A 23,341-nucleotide genomic window follows, 5' to 3' on the forward strand; every position below is an offset into this window, starting at 1 on the left:
GGGAGGGCAGGGGTACAGAAGGGAGGTAGGGATACAGAGGGGAGGGCAGGGATGCAGAGGAGAGGGCAGGGATGCAGAGGGGAGGGGAGGGATGCAGAGGGGAGGGCAGGCTCCTGCATCGTGGAAGCTAACTTGCTAAGGGGCAGAGTGAGAAGGTCCAGATGGGAAGTATAGGCTAGAGAGTGATCAGGTCACATCCTGTCCAAGCCTGAGATTCTGGATGAGTCTGTTTGTGCCAGGTTTTAGTTACACCAGTGACTAGCAAGTTCCTTGGTGTATGTGCCTGACCCTACAACTCAGTGTTGTGAAAACATGTGGAGAGCCATATCTGAAGAATGTTTTTGTTTCACTCTAAGGCCTATCAAGCTCTAATTGGTCACTAGAGAGGTCCCACTATCTTCCCTCCCTGCCTCCCCGGCACTCGGGGCTAAGTACATGCTTCACTTTGTTTTTAACATAGGTTTCATCCTCAAGACCCTTATGGTAAAAGGAAATAATTAACTCCACAAGTTCCTCTGACCTCTACACACACACACACACACACACACACACACACACACACACACACACTTTTTAAAAAGATGAAATTTTGAAATGAGCTGCCGAATGGTGCAAGCATATAACATCACTAAACTGCGCTCATAAAAACAGTAGGAAAAAGTCTTATGTCTGTGGTACTCAGCCACAGTTAAAGAGACCGACAGTCCCACTGCACAATTGCAGCTCTTTGGCACTCCTGCTAATCACGACAGCATGTCCTTAAGCAAATCACGACATTTGAGTCCAGGTAAGAGCAAGTCAGTGCTTGGTTTGTTAGGACAGGGTTGGGCACACTTGTTCACTATGTGCTCTGTGCAAAATCTGTTCTCTCCAGTTTTCAGTGACCCTGTGAGCAGTTTTCAAGCCATTTTGTAAAAGGTCATTCATGGTAAAAGATCAAAAGAAAATTCATTCTCTTGAATCTCAGGGACAGCTTAATAAAGAAGATGAGAGACCCTGTCTCAAAGAAGAGAGACAATGCTACTGAGAATGACACCTGAGGTTAACTTTGGCCTCCACATGCACATGCACACATACCTACATGCACATGTGCACATGTACACATACAAACCCAGTAGGTAGATAATACATCCAAACATTCTCAGGATAGGGTGTGCCCGGAGATGGCCCTCCATCCACTTGGATGCTTCAGGAACTGTGAGTTACTCTAGCTGAGTAATGTGTTAAGCTCTGGAGACCCACTTGCTTAGCTTCTGAAGGTTGCTGCATAACAGGCAAAGACAGATAAAAAGAAGGAAGCTATGCTAAGGAATTCCATACTCGAAGGTGAAGGTGAGAGTTGAGGCTGGAGGAGGCTGGGTTAGGAAAGGCCTATGCATGCCATCAGGGGGAAGAGACTGAAGAGTCATGAGAACTTGGGGGCAGGGTGGTTACCATGGTGACCTGGTGCTTTTGGAGATAAGCTATATTAGTTACTTCTCTTGTTATTGACCAAATGCCTGCCAAGCAGTAACTTACCCATTTTAGCTCACTGTCTAAGAACGAATATAGTCCATTATACTGGGGAAGGCACAGCAGCAGGAATGTGGGGGTCACTGGTCACATTGTGTTAGCAGGTAGCTAGCAGGAGGCAGAGAGTGTTCGGGGGATGGGCCAGGTTAACAAACTTCAAAGCCCACCCCAGTGACCCACTTCCTCCAGCAAGGCTCCAACCCTTAAAGATTCCATGATTTTTCAAAACCTGTGTCATCGGCTGGAAACCAAATGTTCAGACACACAAGCCTATGGGGGTCATGGAGGCCACTGCAGGCTTTAGTTTGGGCAGCTGGAGGTCAGTGGCATAGTCACTGGGGACGAGCAGGTGCAGGGATAATGTGATGAGTTTAGTCTGGACATTCCGAGTGAGAAGCCTGCAAACCTGATCAGCCTGATGCTTTGTGGGTTCCCTGTAACAGGGCCTGGCCTGGTCCTCTGCATGGTCTCATGGTCATATGACGCAGTGAGAGTCATTAAATTTAGAAACATTTTCTGCAGGTAAGATATAGAGAGAAGGGTTGGAGATAACCTGGAGGATTGGAGGCACAGGACACAGAGAAAAGTGAGCAGAGACATCATCGAAGGAGAGACTGCAGAAATCAAGGGAACACAGCACCTACTCGGAAGTGTGAGCAGGGAGCAGAGGCTGGGGCAGTAAATTCACCAGACACCATCAAGCAGGGACTCACCAGGGAAGGAGGCCAGGTATGGATGGGCACATTATTTGTGTTTTCAGAAAGGGCTTGGTGTCTGGCTCTACTTTTTATGACTCTACCCTGGATATGTAGCTATTAAGAGGTTAACAGTGGTCTGTCTGGGGTGGAGACCTTGCAGGCTGATGGACACTGTGAACATGATCCCCTAGAGAAAGTGCTGCAGCGGGCAGAGAGTGGCCTCATGTGCCCACATTTTGTAAGTCCATGGCTCTAGCTGTTTTCTTAGCACGGGCTTTCGGCTCAGTTACTGGGTCAAGTGACACTTCCCACACTTAGAGGAGGGGCAGGAAGAGTGACAGAGGGAGGTTTGGGGACCAGAGTTCACAAAGACACCTTCTGTTAGTTGGAGGGCTGTGGGGTGCAGTCTCCCAGGGTGGAGAACTTTCCAGAAACCACTGAATGGGTCTCTGTGGTGAGGCTATCTTTCCTGCACACTGCGCTCCCATCTGGAAACATATGACTTCACCCAGCCCCAGTCAGGATCCCTGAAGTGAGTGGTCAACAGAGTTTGGAGACCACTTGAAACCCTGGGGTGCAGGCCAACATTAAGCAACAAGGGGCGGGGCAGTCAATAACATCACAAACAGGAGCTATTGTCTGTCTCCAGGATCTTCCCTCACATAGGAAGCCTCTGACTTACAAAATGAGACCACATGAAGACATGCTAGCTGCCCTCCCAGGCAACAGGGACTTAAACAAAAAAAAATTTTTTTTTTCATTTAAAATTATTTTGAAAATAACAAAACAATCCTGCCTTCTTGGGTGATAATTCTTCTTGTCATGAAAAGTTTACTTTGGGAAAGGAACATTTCTCACAGATATAAACCCAGCATCATACAATGTATCAATGGATCCCAACTCTAACAAAGCCAGCATCATACAATGTATCAATGGATTCCAACTCTGACAAAGTGCTTTTGGATAATGACAACACCAGCATTGTCTATGTCCTTTCCAAATACCAAATATAAACACTTTAACCTTTGTCTTCTGTAATTACAGGGCTGTACCAAAGGCTTTGCCCGGTTGGTAGCCTTGCCCCTGGCCCATGCGGACTGCTCACAGAACCAAGTGATCAAGCCTGGATTATGCTGAGTTGTATTAAAAAAAAAAAAAAAAAGCAAAATTTATCTCCTACTGTTACAGTTCCTGATCCCTCCTTCCCACCCCCCAACCCCAACTGGTGTTCCTGGGGTCTTCATGTCCCTTTGCCTCTTGTGGCCTGAGGCTGGCCCACTTACCACTGTGCAGCAGAGGGGCCAGAACCACCAGAGCAGCGCCAGGGCCAGCAGCAGGAAGAGGATGAGCAGGGCAATTGCCAGGATGGAGCCGTCTGACTATGGGATGAGGAGAGGGTGGTCAGTGAGGTGGAACACTTGGGGTCTTCCCGTTCACCCTCCACCCAACAATGGAAGAGTTGAGGCCTAGATGAGAGCACAGCACACTGCACACCCGAGTCAGCCTCTGCCCGTCACTCAGGGCCAAGGCCGCACAACACACTCGCTTTAGCTGATTTTCAAGAGAAATAGACTTCATATTTCAGGGTGAGGTGCATGTTAGGTTACAGTAAACTAAGTCCCACTTGCCACCTGTGGTGTTCTGATGCTGCTGGTAATCGAAGCACCTGGGACCAGGAGTCTAAGTCCTTACCCAGCCACACAAGTGCCACAGTGTCCTGGGGGCATGAGGCACCCCTGTGCCACCTGAGTAGAACTGGTAGCCACACCTCTGGCCTAAGAAACCAACCGGGGATATTTTCTTAGATAATAATAGCATTAAAAAAGGCCACTGCACAAATTTTAAATGTAGAATCACCAAACTATCAGCTACTATGCTGGAATGTGCTGTTGAATAGCATTTAAAGAGAAATCATTTCTGGGATAAAGAGATTTCTGTACACCTGAGTCAACAGTAAGGGGCAGAAAGAGTGTTTTTGATACTTTACTTACTAACAATCTCACCAATAACTTTTTGATTGTTTTGAGACAAGAATGCATGCATCTCAGGCTGGCTTTGAACTCACTATTAGAGTGAGGTTGGTCTTGAACTCCTGATCCTTTCACCTCCCCCCTCCCCTCCCAAGTGCTTGAGTGCCAGGATTACAGGTGTCTACCCCACACTGGGCGTTTTCACTGACGGTTCATTTGTATGTATTGAGATGTTAAAGTACCTTCACTGGCAGGCTGATTTACTTCTTTTTAAAAATCTGTATTTTCTCTTTCCTTTACAAATTTTTCATTATGAGAAATATCCCAAGTGGTTTCTTTAGAATATTGGGGAGGGGGGGTTGTTCTCCTGTTGGACATCAGAGTGTGAGCACAGGGAAGTTTGTTCTGTCAGTGATCTGTGGGATCCACAGATGGGCTCAGGAGTAGGGAGGCTTGCAACCCAGCTGTATACCACCACAATCCTTAGGGAAGACCATTCACAGGTCTCTATCAGGCTCTCAGAGCTGTCCCTCTCCCACATCTACACAAGAGGGAGGCTGGGTGGCCTGTCCTGTCCGGGGCGACCCAACAAATTAGTGGCAGAGCCAGGATATGAGTCACTCCTACTTTGAGAGCTCAATAGGGCTCTGGAAGAGGTTTAAAGGCAACTCTCATTCCCTGGAACTCTCTGGAATGTCTTTGACCAAAAAGTCAGGGAACTAAACACCCTTGGTTCCAGCCAAAAAGCCCAAGGTTTGGGAATGTGGGATTGCCTCTCAAGGGAGCCAGGCCCCAGGCTCAGGTGCAGGGCTGGGCAGTCAGAGTATGGGGTAGGGGAAAATGAGGGTCCTCCACAGACAAGGCCATGGTAGGAATGCCCATTGGGCCAAGGCATGCATACAGAAGTCTGGAATGGAGCATGCAGTTAGTTGGCAAGAAACCATGTGTTAGTTAAGGGCCAGTCTTGTGTCCTGTCTCTGTATTCTAGGTAACTGAGAGAGAGATGAAAACTGCTGCCTCCATACCAACCAACTACAGAAGGAGCATGCATGGGACAGGAGTGAGAGGAGAGGACCAGGCTATCCTGTACAAGCGATCACTTCAGACTCCGAGCTGGAATTTTCCTCTGCTTCTCCATAGCAACCAGCACAGTGAACATTTCAGGTCGTAAACCTGTCTGCACTTGGAATAATAAGTGGTTTGGTCACCAAGAGGCTTATAAATCTGCAGCCTTCTGTAAAGGCTGCAGACTACAGATATCCACATTATATGCAGCGCCCTCCTCCCTTATTGTTTCTGCCCCAGATAAACTGAAGCAGAGGCTGAGACACTGTGCAGCACAACTCAACATTCCTGTGGATGATGGGGCAGTTTCTGCGGGCAATGAGGGTGAAGGACCGGCTCACGGTGGTGGGGGGTATGGGTGGGGAGGGCGGACAATTTCGAAGGAAGACATCAGGGATGGATAGTGTTGGATGGCTCTGCTGCAGCTAGCTCTTTTCCTTAGGAGTCATAAATCCTCCTAGTTGTAGTGAGAAGAAGGGGAGGTTAGCAAGGAGCCCTCCCCAAGGTGTAGACTGGAGTGTTTAAATATTATTTTGTTCCTTAGAGAAAGCTGCTACCTGGGTCCCCCATGCTTCCTGAAGTCATCGATGTCACATTTGTAAATGTCGCTATGAGATATGAAAGTCTGGACTTTGTTTTCTAGAAACTTAGATCTGGAGCTAACGGTCTCTCAGAAGCTGACATGCCCTGCAGGTGTCTACTGTATCTGCACTCTGCTTAGTCGGCAGCTCGGAGACACAGGACCAACTAGACTGGCCCAAAGCGCTCAGTCTGTGGAGGGGATCTAAACAGAGTGGGAGGCATGGGTTACTCCATGGTTGCATACCCAGCAGGGAACAAAGCACGTTTCTCCTAAAGCACTTACTTACATGCTGATGGAAAGATGGTAACAGTGATAGGAGTATTGATTACTAGTATAGCTAATATTTATTGGACACTTATGTATAGGGATTATCTTTATTCTTTCTGTGTACTAGGCTAGCACATTCCATTCCTATTGATAATTTGATGAACTCTAAACTTTATTTTCTTATTTTCCCCACTTTATAGTTAAATATACTGAGGTAAGAAGATCCAGAGAAACTTGGAATGCTTACAGAAAAGGCTGCTGTTCTTGTTTGCTTTGGTTTGTTTTGCCACATAGTCTCAGAGTCTCTCTGTAGCTCAGGCTGCCCTAAGCTTCTGCTCTCTGCACCTCAGCTTCATGAGTGCTACAGAAGCCAGAGTTCAAAAGTGGGCAACCTGGCTCATGGGTGTAACCAGCAGGCTCTAGCCCTTAGCAAGCTAACCTGGGAGAACAGGGCCACGGAACCAGCACTTCACACAGGAGGTGACTCTTGGGTAGGCAGTGTACTGGCTGGTTTTGTGTGTCAACTTGACACAAGCTAGAGTCATCAGAGAGGAAGGAGCCTCAGTTGAGGAAATGCCTTCATGAGACCTGACCATTGGCATTTTCTCAATTAGTGATCAATGGGGGAGGGCCCAGCCCATGGTGGGTATTGACATCTCTGGGCTGGTGGTCTTGGGTTCTATAAGAAAGCAGACTAAGTAAGCCATGGGGAGCAAGCCAGTAAGCAGCACCCCTCCATGGCTCCTGCCTCCAGGTTCCTGCTCTGTTTGAGTTCCTGTTCTGGCTTTTTTCAATGATAAGCAGTGCTGTGGACATCTAAGCTGAATAAACCCTTCCCTCCCCAACTTTCCCTTTATATCATGGTGTTTCATCACAGCAGTAGAAACCCTAACCTGCAGGGGCAAGGAGAGACAGGGCCACCTGCTCAGAGGCAAGCACAAAATTTGGCTTGTGAAGATGTGAGTGGGATCCACATAGGGGAAACTCAGTGTGTGTGGAGTCAGGTGGAAGGCAGCTCGATTGGTTGGGAGAGGCCACTCAGGACAAATGAAGGACTGTGGCTTCTGTCCACACAGAACACAGGAGAACTCTGGGTAGCTTTAACTTGGGGTTTCTGTGATCTCATCATTAAGTTTGTTTTCTGGGAAATTAATATTGTATATTTACAATTAATATTGTAGAGTTACAGGGCATAGGGAGAACTTTAGGGATCAGAGACCAAAGGACAGGCTATGGGTCCCAATCTGTCAGGTTCTTTATGGGTGACACTGGACAAGCTCACTCCCAAACACTTGCCTCTTAATGAAAGTACTTAGTGTTCATCTTACTGACCATGGCCTGCTAGTACCTTGTGCTTTCTAGGTTCTCCACAGGTCTGGGGGTCGGTCATTCCTTCTCCATCTTCATCGAGTTCCTAGAGGAAGATCCTCCTGCCTCCACTCTTCCCACATGCCAAGAGGCAGGCTCTGACTACAGCCAAGAGTTATCTGGCACGTTTCAGAATATACACCAGACTGTGGCCTAGCACTATACAAGGTGCCCTGTCTTGTGTTCCATGTCTTGCTCTGGGGCAGACTGCTTTAGCTCCTTTGTATCTGACCTCTAACAGCACTCAGTGATCTTGATTCACTCTTGGCCCATTCTGTTTTACATGGCATCTGCTCTTTTAGGAGGAGGAGGAGAAGGAAGAGGAGGAGGAGAATGAAGAGGAAGAGAAGGAAGAGGAGGAGGAGGAGAAGGCAAAGGAGAAGGTAGTGGCACCTTCTTTCTGGGTGAGCATCCAGAGGGCTCAGGGGCTGCCACTGCACACAACTTGACTCTGGACCAGTGTGTGCTGGGCCTCTGCCCTGCCTGTCCACCAGGCCTTTGTGGACACACTGAGGGCCCAGTAGGGCCATTTGGGCCAGTAGCTGCCCTCAGGTAACTGTGTCTGTCAGGCCCTGTCTCACCTGGTTGTATTAAGTCAGGCTATACCCTACTGTAAGTTATTACATATTACAAATAATTGTACTTTTTTTAAGGCTGTGCATTGCCTTAGAAGACTCAATACTCCCTTTTGAGGGAGAAGGATAAATGCACCTCCTGTATGGACCAGAAACAGCACCATCTGTCAGGCAGACCCACCTAGCAGGGACTGATGCATGACGTCTTCCTGGGTAAAGATAGAGCCACCCTGTAAGTCATTGGAAATGAATTGCAACTGTAGGGGATATGGATCTATTAAAATCACATTACAGAGACCATGCCTAAGAAGTTATTAGACACATCAGACCCAGGGAAGGGTGTAACTCCTTCCTCTGGACCCCATAAAATGATGTATACATAATACTCAGCTGGTATGGCTCCACACCAACCTATTATCTAATACCTGCTGTGTGTGTATCACAGACCAGCAAGCCAAGAGCTCCCTGACTGTCTGTGAAACTTCAGCTTGTCTGGGTTCCCTGCCATCAACATGGTCCACTCTATGTCACTGCCTGCCCATTCTCCTATTCACCCATTTGTTCCTGGAGCTAAATGCACTCTTTCCAGATGGCTCAATCGTTCACTCCCAGCTGCAACATTGTTGCTCACAGGCTGGGACTCCAGCAGCAGCCCCCTCTGGGCACTGGTCCAACGCTTAAGCACTCTCTTGGCATACTTCTGAGGCCTCCTGAATCTGTTGCAGGCTCTTTAACTTGTATTTATTCTGCAAACCACATCCACGCATGTAGGTATGTCGATTGTGTGCTGTGTGATATGAGGGTTAATGTCAGTCATGAAGATTGATATAAAAGAACCTGCATTTGTCTCAGCCGGGCTATCAGGGTAGGCAGGTTGTAAGACAAATCGCTGTCATCAAAACAGACTATGTGAATTATTGCTATTCAGTAAACGCCGACACTGAAGGAAGACACAAAGCTGTTTGTCTATGTTTTTGCAGTGTGCTTAGGACACTGCTGTCAAAGTGAAGCAGGTCACCAGGCACCAGCCTGTTGGGGTATACCTTCCAGCTGTGGAGTGCTGAGTTTTTTTTCAAAGAGCAAATTCAAGCCTGTACCACCCTTAGCTCACAGAGCAGCAACACAGACAGGAAGGTAGAGTTAAATCTGAGGGTGAGAGGTGCTCAGCTGTGCTCCTTTCTCAGGAGCGCAATGCAGAATGGATTAGCAGAGAATTGATTAGCATTCTCTGACTGTCAGATTCCACTGGCTTCTCAAGGCTCACAAAATGAGGGCATCCTATCTCTTTAAGACAAGGAGGGCTCTCTCCCATGGGATGGGTCTCAAGTTGGGCCAGTCATTGGTTGGCTGTTCCCTCAATCTCTGTTTCGCCTTTATCCCTGTTTATTTTGTAGACTGGACACATTTTGGGTTGAAGTTTTGTGGGTGGGTTGATGTCCCCTTGCTCCACTGGAAGTGGAGGTGGCCCCTTCAGTCTCCATATCTCCTGCTGGTAGGAGTCTCATCTAGGGTCACCCCCACAGACTCTCAGGAGCCTCTCCTGTTCCAGGTCTTCAGCTAGTCCCAGAGATGCTCCCCCATTAATTTCTGTTCTCACTCACTCTCAGCTCTCTCCCCATATCTGATCCCCATCCCTGTTCCCTCCTCACTCCATCTCCCACCCAGTTCCCTCCCTCCATCCACTTCCGATGACTATTTTGTTTTCCCTTCTGAGTGAGATTCACGAATCCTCCACTGACACTATTAATGATAGTCTGCTTATGCTTGCAGACAGGAGCCTAGCATAACGATCTCCTGAGAGGCTTCATTCAGCAGTGGATGAAAACAGATGCAGAGACCCACAGCCAAATATCAGATAGAGTTCTGGGGCATCTTGTAGAAGAGTAGGGAATAGGATTAAGAGATCCAGAGGGGTCAAGGACACCACAGGACCTACAAAGTCAACTAACCTAGACCCATGGTGGCTGAACCACCAACTAAAAAGCGCACAGGGGCTAGACCTAGGATCACTATACATATGTAGTATGTATGTAACTTGGTCTTCATGTGGGTCCCCTAACAATTGGACAGCAGGGGCTGTCTCTGACTCTGTGGCCTGTCACTGGATTCCCTTCCCCTAACAGGACTACCTGGTTGGGCCTCAATGGGCCTCAATAGTCCTGCTGCAACTGGATGTCCCAGGGCAGGTGGTACTCATGGGGGGGCTTCCTCTTCTCTGAGGAGAAGGGGAGTGGTAATGGGGGAAGGGACTTGTAAGGGTGGAACTTGGCGGGGGAAGGAGAGATGGAGAGGGAGGCTTCGATCGGGAAGTAAAGTGAATAAGTTAATTAATAAAAAAAAGTCAAGAAGGACATTATATTCAGAAGTAAAGATTTGCAAGCATGACAAATGAAACCTTCTTGTCTGTGGTGGGCAGGATCTAGGGATTTGGATTTCTTACACACAGCACGGCATGGTGTAAGGGTGGTGGAATCATGCCTGGGCTTGTTTGCTGTAGGAGACAGAGGCCTCTGGATGCTACAAAAGCCCAGCACCTCTGTTCTTTTCTGTTTTGTTTTGGGAGTTGCCTTAGTAAAGGGAGGAGGAATTAGCAGGAACCTGGGGCTGTTCAATGTAAAGAAATGTGAAACCCAAGGCTTCAAGCTGGGCTTGCGCTGGGACTCTCTGCCTGATGCCGGCTGTCTGGAGTGCAGCCAAGACATCATCTTCCTGCGGGGCCTGGAAGACTGTGCCAATTAAGGCAGGACTGCTCCTTCTTTACCCTTGAGTTTTCCTCTTGTGTTGGGGCAGAGTGTGAGTGTGTGCGACTCCAAGCCTGTTACTTTCCCTCTACTCACACAGCAAATAGAGCACAGGGCAGGCCTGGATCTGCCTTGTTTCTTGGGCATGGGCTGACCCAGGGTGGATTGCTCTGGCTGCTCTACTCTAGCAGGTTTTGTGTAGCCTGGTGTTTTCATGAGCTCTCTAGAGTAAGAGGAGAAAAAAAAAATCTTCCTAGGGCCTTAGAAAGCAAGGCCCCCAAATTCTAACTAACCAGCCTTGAGTAACTCACCCAGCAACTAGTGTCCTCTCTGGCTATGGCCATGGCCAGCGTGGGTGGATAAACCTGTTCAACACAATTCCCGCCATTTTCAACCACTCAGCCCGGCTTTACCCCACAGCCTACAGACAGGATTGAGAGGCTCCTATGTTAGTTCACTCCCAACGAAGGCAGAGGGAAGGGGTACTTCACCGGCAGTGTCCTTAACCCTAGCACCAGTCCTGGGGATGACCGTGACAGTGTTTTGAGAAACTTGTTTGTGCTCTAGGAGATAGGGCAGCAAGTGGTGGTTTGCAGACATTCTGCATCTCTGCTAAGTTATGCACTCTCAGTGCTCAGAATTATCGAAGCCACTTGTGTTTTCCAGGGCTGTTCTGTCTGGCAGACACTTAACATTTAAAATAGGTAAGATTCTCACCCATTTCTGCTGGTGACCCCTTGGTGCTCAACTGGTTTAAGGATACTGAGCTGATCTCCAGACTCTCCATAGGGCACCTGGGGTCAGGCTGAGGCCATGGGGACTCCAGTGCTTTCTCTTTCCTTCTTTCCAATATCTCCTGTTGTCTGTTACTAAGCTGGGTGTCTCTGAAACATCACTGATAGCCCCAAAAGGAAAGAGACCCTCTGGCCAAGGGCAGCTGTGCCACCCACCTGTGATTTGCACAGTGATCTGCTTGTTCTAACTGGAGCTAACTGGAGCTGGGACTGGTGAGAGGGGCATACTCAGTCAGGGGCTGTGAGCATGTCAGCTTATCCCTGCTTCAATGGGACACTCCGAGTCAGCAGAGGATGGTAGGGTAGTGGGGTGCAAAGGGTTGCACCCCACTCTCTTTTTCCTCTGGCCAGAGCTATGCTCTGTAAGAGTCACATTCCAGGGCTCTGAAGAGGAATGCAGAGCCTTTCTAGCTGGCTGCTCAGAGCCCTGCTTCCTGCCCAGACAGAACCAGTGGAGCATGGGCAAGTTTTATTTTGAAAGATGAAATTTAAGTCATTTTATTGCTGCTGAGACGCTCTGGATGGGCAAGGCTGGAGACCAGAATCCTTTCTCCTGGAGCTGTGTCTTCTGCTGTTATTTCTGGCTTGTCTGCCATCCCTGTCCCCTGTCCCCTCATGTCACTGGAATTCTACCCCCTGCACCTGTGTCTGTTGGCCAGCCCCTTCACCATCTCTCATCCTTGCTTTCCAGATTCTCCCCAGGCTTCTGCTATCATGTGGCTTTGGGAAAGCCTGCATGCTTTATAGAGCTATCCTTCACCACTCCCTTCCCTTCTCCTGCCATTAAGAAATCTTTAATTTCTTTAGCTATCAACTTAACCATTCTTCCAAAGTCTTCATTTTGGTGACATTAGGTTGGCATGAGGTCTGGTCATGTGACTCACAGGTCAATCCCTGGTCTGTTGCTTTCTTTCTAGCCCTTTCAGAAGTGACTCATTTTCTTGCTGGGTTCAAACTCTCATCTACATACAGATGATGAAAGTCTTCATCTTGAGCCTAGACTGGTTCCTCTTCCCACTGACATCTCAATCACAGTGGTCCAGGCTCAGCTTGCATTTGCCCCTCAAACGTGCTTGCTCTCCTCCTCTGTCAACCCCAGCTGGAAACCTGAAGTGAACTGAATTTTCTTTTTCTGCCATTTTCTCTCCCTAATTACCATTTACCAGTGTGTCCTGTTTCTCTGGCCCATATCCTAATTCAATCTGGCTCTGCCCCCTCCACTGCCAGGAGGTTTAGAATCTCCAGATGTCCTTCCTTACAGGTGCAAGATCCACCCCAGGTTTTCAGTATTCCTCTCAGCACTGAAACTCCTGACCTGCTCCTCCATTGCCTCTTGTCAGTGACTACAAATATTCCTAGCATTTGAGAATTTAGGGGCAACGACACACCCCTCTCTTCAGAAAAGGACAGTCACATGTACATACAAGCTCACAAGTTTCTTACTAGAAGTCCAGGGAATCCATCAAATCCTTAGAACCCACACCCCCTTGAGCATTCTGGGAGCATAGTTCTGGTCCCTCCCTGCCAGCCTTTTCTCACTTCTCCACTGCCCTCCAAACTCCTTCCTTACTTGGTGTTTTGACAAAGCTTAGTGGGACCTGGTGCTGTGTCCACTTCACCTTTCTCCCAGTTTCTTCCTGAAATACCTTTTCTAACCTTCATTGCCTGGACAACTGATTTTTGGTGCTAGCTAAGACAAAAGTCTCTAACATTTATAAAGCAACTACTATGTGCTTGGCCTTCTCAAGGCACTCCAAAGGTACCAAAGACAGTAGTTTTTGCAATCACAAACCACATAGCTGGACGGGGAAGAGAGAGTAGAGGGTGTCACCGCTGAATTCTAGGGGTTGTGCTTACATTAATTCTTGTCTTTGGATTTACTGTATATTACAACAGCGGTTCTCAATCCTCCTAATGCTGAGACCCTTAAATACAATTCTTCATGTTGTGGTGACCCCAACCATAAGACTATTTTGTTTCTATTTCATATCTGTAATTTTGCTACTGTCATGAATCACAGTGTAAATATCTGATATGCAACCCTCAAAGGGTCTTCGACCCACAGGTTGAGAACTGCTGTCTTACAGGGATTCTTTTTCCATGAGGGAGCTCCCAGAGTGTACATTCAATTCAGTCTCTTTTCTTTTAGGCTCACTACAGTGTTTCAAATGGAATGACTCGTCCAAAGGAATGACTGAGAATGGTCCCTTAACTACTGGCTAGACAGGCAGAAGTGAGAATTCAGCAGGTAATGCCTGTCCTGTGTCTCCTGAAGCTACATCCCTGCCACAGACCATTGCTGGAAACAACTCTACCAGCTTCTCTGCAGAGAGCTTGGCTTTGGACTCAGAAGGTGACAACACCCTATAGCACAGTGCAGGTAAGGCGCTAGCCAGGGCACAGTCTGTGGCAAGTCCAGACAGCCCTTGGCTGGCCTTGGGAGCACAGTGAAACTGGGGTCTGGAGGTGGAAAGAAGGGAGGGCGTTCCGGAAGGAAGATGAACCATAGGTTCATGTACAAGGCACAGGTAGGATGTGGGGGTGTGTAGAGAATGCTCTCACACACAGTATCTCTGGCAAACTGGACTCATTCTAACAATTTAATGGTTCCAGGTCTTCTTCTTTAAGACAGATTTGGCATATATCTAGGCTGGGCTTGGACCTTCCATGATGATCTTAAGAACTTCAAGTGTTAGGGGTGGCTTTTCTAAGTCCATGAATTCTGGTAAAATGAGACTGCTTTCATGCTTGAGAGCGAAGCCACTTTCCTGATGTTGGGTTGTGCTTAAAAGAATCCTAGGAATATTTTGGTTGTCATTCATTCAAGTACTTTTTAATCTTGGAAGAAACTGAACAAAACATTGAGCTCTCTGCTCTGGGCGCTGAGTGAATGGACACCTGCTTTAGCAGCCACATGGAAGGAATGTGGGTGGGCGGGAGGGCGGGTGGGAGGATTCCTGCAGCTGTGGCACTCGGTCTAGGGAGAAGTACACTTCTGCATTTCCCTGTGGCTCTAGTGCACGTGGTGACATAGCCAGTCCTGGAAAGGGCAGGTGTTTACCCTGTGAGACTTCGCTATTCTATAGGGGAGAGAGGGAAGAATGTGCTTGCCTTGGGGGACTAGGGTGATAGGATTTGTGTCAGTCCCAAATAAGATCTTTACAATAAAAAAAATTAGACTCATTTGTGTGTGTATGTGGTTTCTCTGTGTGGTGGGTGGTGTGGTGTATGTGGTGCGTGTTGGGGTATGTGTATAGTGTGGTATGATACATGTATGGTGTGTATGTGCATCTCTCTGTGTGTGTGTGTGCTATGTGGTATGTATATTTGTGGTGGGTATATGTGTCTGTCTGTGTCTCTCTGTATGGTGTGGTGTATATGATATGTAGAGTGTGTTGGAGTATGTGTGTGTAGTGTGGTATGATGTGTGTGTGGTGTGATGTAGTGTGTGTGTTTGTGGTATGTATGTGTGTGTGTGTGTGTGTGTATCTGTCTGTTTGTTGTCTCTGTCTCTATGTGTGGTGTGGTGTGTGCAGGTGTGTGATATGTGTGTGTGTCTGTCTATGTGTGTATGTGGTATGTGTGTGTGTGTTACATATATGTGTATGTGTGTGCTGTGTGGTATGTATGTTTGTGTGTGTGTGTGTGTGTAGTGTGTGGTGCATGTGGTGTGTATGTGTGTGTGTGTCTGTCTCTGTGTGTGTGTGTGTATATCTGTCTGTCTGTCTGTCTGTCTGTCTGTCTGTCTGTCTGTCTCTCTCTCTCTCTCTCTCTCTCTCTCTCTGTGTGTGTGTGTGTGTGTGTGCGCGTATGTAGGTCGAGGATAACTTTGAGGAGCTGGTTCTCTCCTTCTATGGCGATGATGCCAGGAATGGAACCCTGGTTCTCAGGCTGGGTGGCAAGTACCTTTACCCACTGAACCATCTCACCAGCCTCTAAAGAAGTATCCTGAGAAGAAAACCACCTGAGAACCCGGGGCAATGCAATTTCCTGCAATGTGTTGCCAATATGGTCTGAGCTGGGCCAAGCATCGCCCATTGTGCCATGGCCTATCCTACTGAGTTTGTGTTTAAATATTGCTCAGTTAGCCTAGGAGCCTCCGGAGGAAGGAGATTTTGGCTTGCTCCATTCTTGATCCCATTTCCCACACTGTTAACCTCCTCTTTCTTCTCCTCTGTTTTTTGATGTTTCCTTCCACTGAGCCAGCTTCTAGATCCTCTAGACATTGCACATTCCATGCAGTCAGTTCTCTTTCCCAGCTGGTTACTAACCCAGAATGTTCAGCCTAAGATTCAACCCTCTGGCTTAGCCTGGGCCACCAGGAGCAGGTGTGAATGGACACGCTGGCCATCCTCTAAGGCCTCTGTACCTGTGGCATGTCCACTTTGCCTCAGGCTCTTATTCAACGACTGGGATTATTAAATATACAGTGTGCACAAGCTTGTTATCTGATGTTGGGACACCTCAAAGCTTAAGTTGTCAAAGTAGAAAGGGGAAGGGACCAAGAAAGAGAAGACAAGAGAAAGCAAAGCTAACATCAGACAAAGGTTGAGGCCTGGCATGGGAGGCCCGGGCTTCTGACCCTCTGACTCAAAGGCAAGGATCCTAACAAAACATGGTGGTCACAAACTGCCTTAGGGCCACCCAGCCTCAGCACTCTAGGGGGTCACAGCAATTTGACAAATTTTAGTTGTGGATGGAATGGGAGAGGGAAATATAAACTATACTATTTCATAACATTCTCTGTGAGAAAGGAGGAGGCTGGGTGAGGTGCGTGGGCAGTGATCCCAGTGTGCATTGCTCTCTCAGTCTGCTGTGTGAGTGACCTCCACGCAGCCCAGCCTGTGACATCACTAGCTTTGACTCATCTTTCCATCTAACCTCTCCAGCAAGAACACAGCTCTGAGGATGCTGTTTCTCTTTTTTGACATCTGCTATGCTCAACTAATAGTTACCCTGGTCGCTACGCAAGTCTTGTCTTATTATTTTTGTCTTGCTTGTTTTAAAGGTTCATTTTGCTATTTATTTATATGTATTTACATGTGTCTGTGTGTGTTCTTGTGCTCTGGGATGCCCACAGAAGACAGAAGAGGGCAGATTTCCTGAGGTTGGAGTTATGAGTGGTTATGAACTGCCTGATGTGGGGGATGGGAACTGAACTCTGGTCCTCTAAAGAGCAAGTGCTTTCAACAGCTGAGCCATCCTCCCAGCCCTGCCCCTTAACAAACAGTATTTTTAGGTTTTTACTATTTTGTTGTTTGATATATTATTTTGTTGTTTGATCTCTCAAGTTCTATGCTGAGATGACCTATAACTTTTTTCTTCTTATACAAACACTTGAGACTAGGAATTTCCCTCTGAGGGCCACTTTGGCTACACTCTATGATATATGGTGTCTTTGATATATGGTGTCTCAGTAATTGAGTAGTTCCGAGTGTTTCTTAGCTCACATTGGCTCATATATTACTCTGATGTGTGTTTTGAATTTGGAAGCATGCAAGATTTTAAAAGCTGGTTGATAACTTAATTTGCTATGGATATTTAATTTTTTCATTCCAGAATATGAATGTGATCTGTATGATGCTGACCCTTAGATGGGTGGCAGAGAGAGAAGTGCCTGAGCAGAAAGTTTTTAAACACGTTTAATTATATATATATGTATACATATATTAATATGTATACATATATATATAATTTTTTTTTTGCTTTTACAATAAATGAATAGAAAACTATTCCCCCAGATTTCAGTCACTCACTCTAGGATGCTTCATTATTTTATGGGCCACTAAAGAAAACCTTTGCCCATTAAATCATGATGCTTTATTGATTAACAGAACCATCTTAATCTCAGAGATGTTAAAATGTGGGGGGATCAGTGTGTGTCTTCTAACATACACGATATGTTTCTGATCATTTAGCCTCTCATCCCAGACAGCCCGACCTGTCTAAACACTAGTTGGGACTTTGTTCTGGATCCATAATCTGTCAGCAGCTATTTTTTTTAACTGTATTATTCAAACCACTAATATTTTTTATCAGTTTTTGGATAGTTGACCTATTAATGATTACTGAGAGATGCACATAAATCTCTGAACAGAAGATAGTGGGTTTATAAAAGGCCCTTTGCCATTCTTTCAGATTTGCTTTCTATGTGTCATGGGTGTGCTATTGTGTGTAGATCTGAATCATGTAACTTCTGGGTTAATTGCTCCTATGCACACCACGCTGGTCTTCATGACAGTCATACGTTGTCATTGTATCCTCTTCATATGACTCCCCCTCCCCTCCTCCTCCTCTTCCCCCTCCTCTTCCTCCATGCTTTCCTCCTTCCCCTCCCCCTCCTTCTATCTCTCCCTTCCCCTCCTCCTCTTCCTCCCCGACCTCTTCTTCTCCCTCCTCTTCCTCCCCCCCTCCTCTCCCTTTTTTGCTATAAGGTTTAAGCTACCCTCTAATAAATAGCTACACTAGTTTTCTTTTTGCTCAACATAACTTTTCTCGCATTTTCATTTCCACCTTTGTTTATTTTTGTGTTTTATGGAATGTGTGTGTTATTATAAACAGCAGAGAGTTAGTTTGTCTGTCCAAGCTGTTGTTCTGTGTTTCCTGATGGCCGAGCGTATCCCAACGCATCCACTCTGTTTATAGACTATTGGATCCAACTTGTAGCTCTACTGTTCACCATGGGACATCTCAGTATCTCAGCATTTTCCAAAGCATAGTTTCAGAAAACCATTTTTTTTCCCCTCTCATCAACTCTCAAAACAAGGAAATTTCAAACTCAGGGCAAACATTCTTTAAAATACTTAGAGATAAAATATTGAAGAGTCGATCACTCAACTATCCAAAAAAAATAAACCAGCAGGAGTCCTTCAAAACATCTTAAAATATATTTTTATGCATCTGAGGGTTATCAAAATAGAGGCACTGGCAAGCTCCTTCTATTTCAGTTTGTAAGCAGTATTTGAGATCCAAGCTCTGCGCTCTCGTGTTCCTGTGGTTCTCTGCCCTCGCTGGGGATGGTGCACCAGACCACAGGTATATTATTAAAGTAACTTAGAAAAAAAAGAACAACAGAACATTGCTTAACCAAACAAAGCTTTGAATTTTGTGAGGCTCTCGGGATGGCAGAGTGAGGAGAAGGGCCGCCTTGTGGGTGGCGCACCTGGGAACCCAGGAGGTGTGCTTGGAGCAGTCCGGCTGAAATATGACCTCACTTGTGTAGGGTGGAGGCTTGGCTGACCTGCATCTCACAGGGGAGCCCCCTCCAACATCAACAACAAAGGACTCTCAAATTTATTTCCTAAATGCCCAAGCCAAGCTCATCCATTACACTCTGGAGGGCTGAGTTTACCCTTCTCAGCTCACATGCACGTAGATCCACAACTACAGACTCCAAGCTGTGGAAGGAATCTGTACAGTTTGCCAGCCACTGATCTGATGCCAAGTCTCTGCCAAGCTGCCAGCTACCTGTGCTTGAGTAGAACCATGTCAGAGACCTCTCCCACCTGAGTCAGGCAATGACAGACGCTTTTTAAAAGCCAGCCAGCTGCGACTCTCATCCTGATCAATCCTTGCATCTCCACACCTGCTTTACGATGGCCCGTTCTCTCTGTGACAGATGCACCCCCAGATTAATGGGTTCCAATTTCATATTCTACACACTACAATCGATGCTGCAGTTTTTCTCACCTCTAGCATCTCTGGGCCCACTCTAAAGAACACTCTTGACCCCGAACACCAAACTCAAATGGAGAGTTTACCTTTGACAGGTTATAGGGCCTCCTTAGTTTTAGGAACCACACTCTGTTACTGTATCCATAAGTTACAGCATCCTTAGAAACCATCACCAGGCCAGTCCCACAGAGCTCGCAGCCAAGTGCAAGAGCACATTATCTAGGTCTAACATCACACAGCCAGTGTCAGGATGGCAACAGACTCATTTGATCCGAGGCCAGACTTGACTTTATTGTCCTCTCCAAGCAAGTCTTCCCTGTTTCCCCAACCCGTACACCTTAGAGGACACACCACATGTAATTATAGTGATCAAGAACGTGTAACTAGGCATCCTTTCTTCAAGGTTGAGGATGAAGCCCTAGGCTCCATCCATTTATGCCTTGGAGCTGCATCCTGGTCACCCTTGACACTAAGCTACTGTGGAACATGGATGCACACTTATTCTGCCTTGAGTGACAAAGGGCACAAAGCTGTAGCCTCCATATTAATGCCCCTGGTTGCAGTTTACTCAGAGGCAGGGGCAGGCTTCCACCACAATGCCCTGCATTTGCTTTCTATGACTTCTCTTTGCCCAGACTCCACATTCTGTCACAGAGCGCCTCTCAAGGCCCCTTCTCTACCCCACCCCTGCAGTGCAGAGCTCCCTCTACTCATCCACGTGATGCGAGGCTTAAGGAGACGGGTGGGCATGGGAGAGAGCTGGGCAAAAGGCAAGATGTTCTGCTGTAGACCAATAGGGGAGGCCAGAGCTTGTGCCCTGGTCTTACCTTCTTTGGCATTTATAAGGGCCTCCCTCCTGCAGGAGTTTTGAGTTTGGGGAACCTCTGACTGGGGTGAAAGTTACTCATAGGCAAGCTGTTTGTATGTTCTGACATGTTCTCCTAGTATTTCTGGAAGAAGCTGTCTGGTTTGGCTTTGCAGGAAGGACCACTGAGAGACTGGAAAGGAACCCCGGATACCACATGTGATAACCCCGGATGCCATGTGTGATAACCCCGGATGCCACGTGTGGTAACCCCAGATGTCGTGTGTTAGTGCTAATTCATCTGAAGATGTGTGGAAGTGGAAGCTTCTAGTCTTTAGGACAAATGGGGAATTTTGCAGGTCCTATGTCCTATTGTAACCCAAACTGTACACTATTTACCCCTGGGTTGTCATTCCCACTGGAGCATTTGTGCCATAGCTTCAAGAGGGCAAAGGCTGGCTATTGTTCTCAGAGTCTCTGACCACCTGTCCACAGTACTGGTTTTACACACAGTGGTCCTAATATGGTATCACTGGTTTCAGTTGCTATGATGGCCTCTTCCCTGGATTAAGTTCCCTCACCAGAAGGCCCTGTGTTGGTAGCTGCAGTATGGATTGTTCATCACAGACAGACTTTGATGAATGTGTTGATGGATGGACTATTTACTTGACCTTGGAAAACAGAAGGAAAAATGTCTTCCCTGATTTGCACTCTGAAGGGCGCACCAGCCTTTTTTCTATTATGTTGGAAGACAAGCTTGCCTCTCAGCCCAGGCTACTGGACTCACTCCCTACCCGGCTGGTGAAACTGAAGAAGTTTTGGCAATGGTGGCCTTGCCAGGCGTCTGTTTACCTAGAGATCTGTCTGACTGTGAAACCAACTGCATCTGTGTGTTCCCAAATTCCTTTAAATCTATTGGTAACAGATCTGAATCGACACAGGCAGTGGGCCTGGGTGGTAGCGCTGGACAGAACTCCTCAGGCAATGCTGCAGGTGGTCCCTGCCCTTTCTGTAGCCCATACCTGTAGCCAGTGTGGCTTCTGTTTGGCACACCCCTCTCTAATCAGCCTAGCAAGACAGATTGTCCCTCTCAGGGGCAAATTCTCATATTTATATCAGTAAGAGGGTTCTAAAAGGAACACACAGCATAGGCTTTGCCTGGAAGGCAGTGGGGTTCAGACAAGAATGGACAAGGTGTGAGTCAAGAGAAGAACTATTGCTTAAAAGGATTTTAGTGACTTTTCTCTTTTTAAACTTTGGATGGCAAAGTAAGAGTTAGGTAGATATGAACGTAAGAGTTTTTTTTTTCTGGTAAAGTTTACTTGGCTAGCTTGTTAAAAATGTAGATTCCTGGGCCAATTCTGATTTTTAGAGTTTTCCAACCATTGTGCTATGGACATTCTGAGACAGATAATTCTTTACAGGGGGTAAGGCATTGAAGATCTTTCCCTGTCTCTGTCTCTGTCTCTGCCTGTCTGTCTGTCTGTCTCTCTCTCTCTCTCTCTCTCTCTCTCACACACACACACACACACACATACACACACTCAAATGTACATTTATAGGAAAAAAATACCAGGAGTTGTAAAGAACAGTTTGGACTCAGGATGAAATAATTAAGAATTTGGGGGGAGTGCCAACAAGATGCCTCTGTAGGTTGAGCACTTGCCACCAAGCCTGGCCACCTGAGTTTGATCTTGGTGTTGGGACAAGTACGGTGGAAGGAGAGAACCATCTCTCAAAAGTAATCATCTTCTGGCTTACATATGCCCCTCCCCACATTAATAAGTAACTGTAATAATAATAATTTTAAAAAGAAAAATTAATAAAAATTCTTGGAGAACCAGCTGGAAGCTGGGGCATATCCACAGAAAGGGAGCAGAGTCCTAACGGTGAAGTGTAGCATAGCCAGCCACCTGTGGTGTGAAGTGTGGCAAGCCACCTGTGGTGTGAAGCATGGCAAGCCACCTGTGGTGTGAAGTGTGGCACAGCCCACCTGTGGTGTGAAGTGTGGCACAGCCACCCATGGTGTGAAGTGTGGCACAGCTACCTGTGGTGTGAAGTGTGGCACAGCCACCTGTGGTACCACCACTGGTGGAGACACAGATGTCACCTGCATGGCAGGGATTTCAAAGGTAGCAGAAGCATGCCCAACCTGACAAACTCTACGACTTTACGGTGCTTCCAGAAGCTTGACTATTATCCTAAGGCTACTGCTTACTTTCTTCCGAGTGCTAATGCACTGAGGAAACATTTTTACACAAAAGTAGCAATGGAAGACTGGAAGACTGCAGCCCAGCCTTGTTTGACTTATCAGTAAACCAGATTTATTGCTTTCCTGCTCCGTGGTTACCCTGGAAGCAATATCTTCAAAGTTTTTCCTACCTGATCCTAACATCCAGGCTTATTATATCCTAAGACGGAGCCTCTTTATGGGGTGGGGTGGGGTGAGGGAGGTAGCTGCCAGGAGAGATGTGCAGTAGATCCTAAGGGGCAGAGAGATGTGTCAATAAACTAATGAGGCCATTATTTATTGATAGAGGACTGTGGCTTCCAGTCCCTTTGAGCACTTACCACTCTTCCAATTAGAGCCATGTAATATGGGGTCCGCGACCAGCTGGATTACCTGCCCTCCACAGTGGTGGGGATGGCTTTCTGGTTATTTTTTAAAACACAGTCTCATATAGTGTATAATGGCCTTGAACTCACAATGCAGCTGAGAACGATCTTAAAGTCCCGTTCTATGGCCTCAGTCTCACTAGGGCTTGAATATGGGGTGAGCATCACCACACCTGACTTTGGACCTAGGGCTTCTGACTTAATAGCCTGAATTAATCCCTCCATTATTCTGTAACCACAGTACATCATGCCTACAACACCCATGGTTTCTTGCTTTGGTGCCTCACACTGGGGAATCATTGACTTTTTATCTTCATTCAAAAATTTTTTTTTTATTTGACCAATGACATCATGTGGGTTTTTTTAAATTATTATTGATTTTTTTCTAGGCTTATTTCCACATAAATTAGGGAGAAAATGGAAGCATATTTCCCATTTATTTAGTGGTTAATTAGACTTAGAGCCTTTGTTCCCTTCCTTTCTTTGAAGATTGTGATTTTTACAATCCTGCAAGAACACACTCACAAGGAGCTCACAGTTAACCAGCAGGTGAGAATCTGGCATCATGTCACTTACTGGGTGATAAGACCAAGGGTGGGTACTGTCACGCACACTTGCGTGATGGCAGTATTTGAGGCGAAAACTTCAAGGAAAGTCAGCCTCCTGCCTCCGC

At 46.8% G+C, this 23,341-nt stretch overlaps 1 protein-coding gene across 1 annotated transcript in view; it reads right to left on the reverse strand.

Annotated features, from left to right (window-relative positions):
* Antxr1 (ANTXR cell adhesion molecule 1) overlaps nt 1-23,341 on the reverse strand; it is a 197,672-nt gene that overhangs the window by 72,535 nt on the left and 101,796 nt on the right. Inside the window, exon 13 of the mRNA XM_031382461.1 lies at nt 3,494-3,589. Within this exon, the coding sequence (XP_031238321.1) occupies nt 3,494-3,589 (96 nt within the window). The remainder of the gene's footprint in view (nt 1-3,493; nt 3,590-23,341) is intronic.

Source organism: Mastomys coucha, unplaced genomic scaffold (genome assembly GCF_008632895.1).
Source record: "Mastomys coucha isolate ucsf_1 unplaced genomic scaffold, UCSF_Mcou_1 pScaffold20, whole genome shotgun sequence".
Taxonomy (NCBI): Eukaryota; Metazoa; Chordata; class Mammalia; order Rodentia; family Muridae; genus Mastomys; species Mastomys coucha.